General features: G+C 47.2%; 1 protein-coding gene across 1 annotated transcript; it reads left to right on the plus strand.

Moving 5' to 3' along the window:
• Window positions 1-4684: 4684 nt before the first annotated feature.
• LOC119435664 (neuropeptide-like protein 31) lies at window positions 4685-7373 on the plus strand. The gene is made up of 2 exons (XM_037702406.2): window positions 4685-4806; window positions 6771-7373. Exons 1-2 carry the CDS (start codon window positions 4795-4797, stop codon window positions 7176-7178), a joined length of 420 nt encoding a protein of 139 aa, XP_037558334.2. The 5' UTR covers window positions 4685-4794; the 3' UTR covers window positions 7179-7373.
• Window positions 7374-7575: the final 202 nt, after the last annotated feature.

Here is a 7575-nt window from a genome sequence, read left to right on the forward strand (position 1 = left end):
CCATATAATTGCTATCGCAATAAAAGTTGCCGCCGATGGCCCAGCTTCAGCTCCTCAATTTGAACCACCCGCGCCAAAATGGACGAGTTGACGTAATTATCACTTGACTTCCCTCTGTGAATCAGACTGTGCTGACCTCACACCACTCCGAATTATCATTTCGTGATTTCCTCGCTTACAAAAGCTCTGTTATCGCTACGAGTGATCAATTAGTTATTTTATAAACCTAATCTTTCAATATAGCACAACTGAATATTTTCCTTTAGTATCTCTCTAGTACTCACACATCCATATACGTTGTGCTGAGCATTGATCTCAAGCCATGCATAGCTTTTCAGAGTACTTACCTCGCAAGCATAATGTTCCGCACTGATAAATATTTTAGTGATACATCAGCTATGATTAGGATATCTTTTTCTGTGAAGAGGAAGGGGAACTGATTGCAACTAACAAGGGCGAATGAGCAGGGGATATTATTGGGGGCGACGACTGACGGAGTCGCCATCTGTCGGAAGCGCCTCGCTTGCATAGTATGAGGGATTATACGCGGCGCGCTCCTCATAGGTTTGGCTGTCAGCGCTCAATAAAAACACCACGCGGGAGCCCTCCTGGACATTTCTGTAAGTACTTACCAAACGACGGAAGTTTGTTACTGTAAAAATAATAATCTTAATCTTGGGCAAACAGAAAGCGCAGAACAGTTTACAGGCGCTATCTCTTTACAAAATACGATGAACGCCCATTGCGCGTCGGTCAACGCGATGGAGTCCCCCGAACCAGCCTCTTGCTTGAAAGGTATGGGCAATCGCTGAAAGCAGACTATATGAAATATGTTCTTCTAGTGCGCTGTCCGTATAACCAAATGGACCATTACAAAATGAAGCCTCAATGCAGCGATCGCATGGGTTTTCAGCCACCGACTGCGCGTCTGCATGCATGTCCGTGCACGGTGTTTCGCTTTTGCGGCTAGCGCGTTTTCGCACCATGCCGTGAGCTTTAGGCTCGCAGCATATGAGCATGTGACAGTACACAAGTAACCATTGTTGCGCGGACGCTATCAGAGCTGTTCAAAAATAATTTCGTTATAACTAGGGACTTCGACGCTATACGGCGACTCGTGATGTGCCGTCGCGATGATTCAATAATTTCTTCTCTCTTTTCTTCTAAATACTTGGATGTTTCAATATCGTTATTTTTCAAGTTGCGTCGCACTGTATGTTTATCGGTCTTCTCAGCGAGGAATTCCCGCTGTTTCTTTTGTTAATCCAATACATTCATTGTTGGTGCTAACACATACATGAGCCATGCCTTTTTTTGAATGTGCTTCGTACCATTCCCTTTCATTCTGGTTCAACATCAGCAATTTCATAGACCAAATCTTCATGACATTCACCGGGCAGTGCGCGGACGAGCTTCTCAGTGCGCGCTTTCTGCTACTCATCGAACATCGCATGCCCCAACGCCGTAGCAGAAATCTTCCTCGCGGAAGTGCTTGCTACACACCAGAGTTGTAGCCAATGGCTGCTTGCCGGTTCTAAGTTTCACAATCCAAGTTACACGCAGCTTATTGGCCTGCGTGTGAAGGCTGACACCAGGCTCCGTTGCGTACGCGTCCGGCACTGCGGTACCGAGCATTAGCCTACCATGTCAGTCGCCTTCAAAGGCAGCCACTATCTATTATAGTGCTTTCAAGTGTGGTCAGGCAGACACCCGAGGCGGGAAAACATCCCCACTTAATCGGAACCGTAGCGCAGGTGGGACGAAACTTCCGTTTTCAGCTCGCTTCGGCGCTTCCGAAGTAGACGACGCGGCCGCTAGGGTCCACGTGACCCCTCATACCACGTCACGCCGACGGTGGCGCCAGCTTTCCCAGTGGTGGAGATCGCCCCCAATACGGCATAATATATACTTGTACCTGGTCCTGCTTTGAATGATTCTTTAGACAAGTAAAGATTAGAAAAGTAATCGTGTTGCTGTAGCGTTTCGCAGTGATGAATCGGTGCTAAATGCTTACATTTTCTCGCCTTCCGTAGAACTTAGGGAGTCAATAAAATATTAACTTCTAGAGCGTGTGCACAGTATGCGCCGGTCATGTCGCCTATGTCTCAAAGCAGCGTCCGTTCTCCAGTATGACTAGCTCGCCACTGCTATGTATATACGATCGTTAAACGTTTTGTGTGCTCTCTTCCTAAGGTTGTGATTGCACTAGATGTGACTGCACCACGGCAGGGTTAAGCTGAGGCGAACCAGGGAACAAATTCAACAATGGAACAAAACAAGTGCCCGACCGGGCTAAGCTGACACCGACCATCGAACAAAACTCAACAAAGGAACAAACAAACAAAGCAGAGAAAACGTAACTGGCTTCAGACCAGCGCCGAGGCTCACGGCAGAGCCCACAATGGCCGAATCTGTTAGGCCGCCCTCGAAAAACGGCGCGCGCTGAGTTGGCCTTGGTCTGTGGACAAAGGGCGTCATTAGAGAAACCGCCCTCACACAATGGCAATCCATACTTCCGCGCACCCCTTAGATAGCCACACGGGAAACACGGCGCGGACGCCCCACAAGCAGTCGGCGCCTTTCGTTGGCGAACACGCCAGCGTCGAACACCGGTTTGCACAGCCCCACCGCCTCGCTTCCGAAGCTGGATGGACACGGCAATTACCGGCGAGGAGTATGGCTGAGCTTGAATACAATGGCGCACCTACGCGGTTCTCATGTTGTGTCACCCAGGTGGCATACTGAGACACATATGTTTGCTGGCACGCGAAGAAGTTCGCAACGACCCATACGTGACCGCTAGCATACACTACCAGGCTGAAATAATAAAAAAAAATAGCCTGCTTTTCTAGATACCTCGGTTACCTAGCAAATCAGCGAGCTTTCAATCTGAAAGGTCAAGCAAAAGGCAGCTTCTCCTCATTGTGTCATTTGGGAAAGGAACGCTATGGTCAAGCGAACGTGCTTAGAAGAAACAAAAATGAGAAACTTCAGAGTTTTCGCGGATGAGGATCTGCAATAATTACACAACAAGTACTCTAGGTTCATAGCCAAGCATCCTAGCGTTTGAATTCACGTCAGCGATTGTAGTGAAGCGGAGTTTGATTGACCATGCGGCTGTCAGGAAAGGTTGCGAAAGAGGCGAGAGCGAAGGTGACACCCAATGACAATAACTTCCTCCAACAAAAGTACCGGTGAATTTCACTGTATAGTAGTTTTTCAGGGATTCTTTTGTAGATAATATTGTAAACTAGGCCCAAGTCATATTATCGGTCTCCGATTTGCTCGCCAGCGGTGCTATAATTTAGAAAGTCATAAAACGTTTCATGTTTTGCCCCAGAAGCTTTAGGTGCCAGGAGAGCGGCCGGGGAAGTGTAGTTTGAGCAGCGGCGTCTGTGTGAAATGCAATTCCTATTTTACGTATAACGACCAGTGTGCTTCGGCTGCGCATGTGCATAAAAATTACTGTCGTAAAATGAATTGACATGATTGTTCAAATATAGTGAAATTAACGACACTCCTTGATTTCCTTTGACAGTTTCTCACAGGGTCTCTAAATAAATAATTATAAGCAAAACATAGTGTACCAAAGCATGTCATCTGCGCCAAGTCTAAAAAAAACATAATGATACAATCTAGGGCTTGGTGCTTTCTCTGCCACTGCTGCAGATAACCCTAGCAACCGGGGTGTACTCAAATTTGAGGAACACCGCACTTAACTACAGTGTGGACAATTTTCCCAGATAGAAATATTTTGCTTAGGATCTTACCCCAGGTATATTCAGGAAGGGCCTGCGTTCTTGCGCTAGTCACTTAAATTTGTATTCCATGTATTCGATGTTTGTATTCACTGTACAACGCAATGATCCAACTTTGGTTTGGGGTGGCGGGCGCCGGCTAGTGATGAGCTATAGCATGCTCTTTCCGTGAGTTAAGGGAGAATGCACTTATTTAACCAATATTGGCTTGTAAAGAGTAATACTAGATTGCTGTTCCAAAAAGCGTACTTTACTCGCACGTACGAAGCATTGTCATCGGATAATTTCTGCTTAGGCTCATGAAAGAAGAAAATGACACTTAAAGCGTGAGTGCATTGCTTGCGCCTTCAAAAGTTGATCACGCGTAAAGCACAACATTGCGATAACATGATGTTCTGTAAATGTGGCTTTCTCTGAGGAGACACGGAGTGCGAGCTCACCCCGGAACCGCAATTCTCTGTCGAATTACGCCTCTTGCAATGGAGACAAGAAATCTGCATAATCCTCAGATGGAAGAACGGCGAGAACCACACTGGCAGGAGAGGGAGACGAGATGGTTGCTCGACCTGGACGCTGAATCGGCAGCTGCATACGAGGACCACCGCAAAGACTCACTCTCCCGTGCGCACCAATTTTTGTCGTTCGAAGGCCGCCGAGGGCTTGCGCCGACCGTCAATACCACCCCTGGGAACGAGAGAGAATACAAGAAACAGCAAGGCACAAACAGAAGCAAAGGTGCGGTCAGCGCGAGGCGATCGGCGCCCTGTTGCGGCGTGCCATTGTTTCCGCGACGAGCAGCCCCCTTTTCCTCTACTCCCTTACCTTTCACTCCGACCACCTACTTGTGGCTCGCACGAGTTCCGTTGTGACCTCTTTTTTTCGTACTTTCTTTGCACACACTTCCACGCACGAAGAGGCCCCGTACGGTCCGGGGCGCGCCTTAAAAGCGCGCACCACACCAACATGGCGTGCATTGCGAACCGTGCTTTCGTCCCCGAGCCCTGCAGCGAACCGCTCTCAGCACAGCGCCGGAAAGATGAAGTCGATGGTGAGTCGGGGATCCGCTGACAGTGAAATGGCATAGTTTGTATTCTCGGTGATTGATGACATCAAAATGGAGGGCTGCGTTTTCAGGCTCGTGAAAGGCACATCACGGGCCACAGAATTCCCACCGGTCCTCAGTTTTAGTGCTTTGGAAGTTTTAACAAACCACCTTAGGCGCTACCCAGGGAATGTTTAGCATCGAAGTACAGTGGCACGTGAGGGTTTTCAAGGCCGATCAGACGGAGAAGTGAGACGGAGAAGAGAGTGAGATAGCTAACAGATTACTGCAGAGGGAGGATTAGTAAGTCAGCTCAGGCAAATAGTGAAACTTCCGTTCTTTCTATGTGATATCTCGGGATATGGACCGCATTTTTGCCCCTGCTATGGAGACCTCTCTGATGCGGTAAGCACTACTGCCACTCTCATAAGTCAGCATCAATGATCTGTGAACTTCTGTCAACTACGGCCTACCCATGACATCACTGGTACGTTTTGTTTTCCTTTTTTTTTCTAATTATACCAGCGGTAACTTACCATGGCTTCAAAGACTTCAAGGAATCAAGAAGAATATTTGCAAAGCAGCGTTTCTTGTTGCTCGCGTATGGCAGCTTTCGCTTGGACAGAACGCTGAGCCTCTCAAGAAATAATTCCATGAATTATTGAGGCATAAAGATGTCAGCGGGTATCGAGTATCGCTGAATATGAAAAATTGCTAACACCCAAGTGCAAATCAAATAGCTAAACCTCTCTCTCTCTCTCTCTCTCTCTCTATATATATATATATATATATATATATATATATATATATATATATGGAATGCGACCTGTGTTTGAAGTCAGTATGACGTTGATGTTACCCAAACTTTATTCAGGTTTGCCCAGTGGGGTACACTACTCTCTACGCAGACATATTCGCGCCTTTATACAGCTGTAGCTTCTCAAGGTTAGTCTAGTTCTTTTTTTCTTACTTTGCGGGGATATTTCCTGTCACTCATCGCAATAGTTAAACTAAACCATGAAAAGGCATCAGGCACAATCAGGAAGGCCATTGCAGTAAAGATGCTAACGCTTGCCGAAGTTATACGAAGAAGTGAATCAAACGTCTTACTGAGGCTATAGAGTATAGGCAGTCAAGAAAAATGAGACTAAACCAAGCAAACATTTATATGCACTGGGAAATCAGTTCTGCGGAAGCACGCAATGTGGAGTGAAGTACATGAAAGGGGAAAAAATTGTCATCCAGCCGCATTGTAGCCCGAAGCTACAAAGACATATTCGCGCCTTTATACAGCTGTAAGCGTCTCAAGGTTCGTCTAGTTCTTTTTTTCTTACTTTGCGGGGATATTTCCTGTCACTCATCGCAATAGTTAAACTAAACCATGAAAAGGCATCAGGCACAATCAGGAAGGCCATTGCAGTAAAGATGCTAACGCTTGCCGAAGTTATACGAAGAAGTGAATCAAACGTCTTACTGAGGCTATAGAGTATAGGCAGTCAAGAAAAATGAAACTAAACCAAGCAAACATTTATATGCACTGGGAAATCAGTTCTGCGGAAGCACGCAATGTGGAGTGAAGTACATGAAAGGGAAAAAATTGTCATCCAGCCGCATTGTAGCCCGAAGCTACAAAGGAAACCCATACTTATAACGGGTTTCTCATAAAAACAAGCCTAACTGTTTAAGAACAATGAGAGTAATTTGTACTGCATCATGCGGCGGCTACTCTTGGCCGGTGCAAAGGTCCTCTGCCGAGGAATGTCGGATTTGTCTTCTAGGAGCTCTCACACTTTTATGCGCTCCGAAGTGTCGTATATGAGTGAGAAACAGCGTTGAAACCTATGTATTATTAGTCGAATTTCAAATTTCACGAAGAACCTGTTTTCTTGTATCTTGTGTGTGCTCTTCAGGTACAGTCGTTCAGTTACCATGCTGACTTACACTTCCCTTTTTTTTTTTTTTTCAATCAGATCACGTTGGTCTCCCTCGCCGTTATGGCGGCCGTAGCGTCGGCTGGCTTCCTCGGTGGTGGTTACGGAGGTTACGGCGGCTACGGAGGATACGGAGGCGGCTACGGTGGACACGGAGGCGGCTACGGAGGCGGCTATGGAGGATTGGGTGGAGGCTACGGTGGATACGGTGGAGGCTACGGTGGATACGGCGGTGGCTACGGCGGCTACCCTGCTGGCCGAGCGTTCTCTTACTCCACCCACATTCAGCACCCGTCATCGTATGGCGGCTACGGTGGATACGGAGGACACGGTGGATACGGAGGATACGGTGGCTACGGAGGATACGGTGGATACGGCGGCTACGGACGTGGGCTTGGTTACGGCTACGGACATGGCCACGGTCATGGCCACGGATACCACGGCTGAAAGAACCAACGGAATGCGCTGCGCATAGGATCGATTGTCTTGCCGCTCACTCGTCGCAGCTCTGCGTTGCCGTTTCCTTGAGTGATCTGTAATTTGCGGAGTCACGCTTCTCTGGGCAAGACATCCTTCCTCGCGCAGGAAATACAGAAAAGAACAAAATGTGATTTGTGTATATACATGAAAAATAAAAAAAAGTGTTTTTCTTGACTACTGGCATTTGGAGCTTTTGGCGAAAGACGAACCAGCTTCAATCGCATGGTGTTTTGACACAAATCAAGTCGCTGTTTTACCACTACTGCTGAGAACAGAAAAAGAAGAAATTGATGAAAAAGTGCTCCGCACGTGTATTGCGGAATACCACTGTTGCTCGCACGTGCGCTCTGGCATAACAAATGGC

The sequence above is a fragment of the Dermacentor silvarum genome, unplaced genomic scaffold (genome assembly GCF_013339745.2).
Source record: "Dermacentor silvarum isolate Dsil-2018 unplaced genomic scaffold, BIME_Dsil_1.4 Seq817, whole genome shotgun sequence".
In the NCBI taxonomy this organism is placed as follows: Eukaryota; Metazoa; Arthropoda; class Arachnida; order Ixodida; family Ixodidae; genus Dermacentor; species Dermacentor silvarum.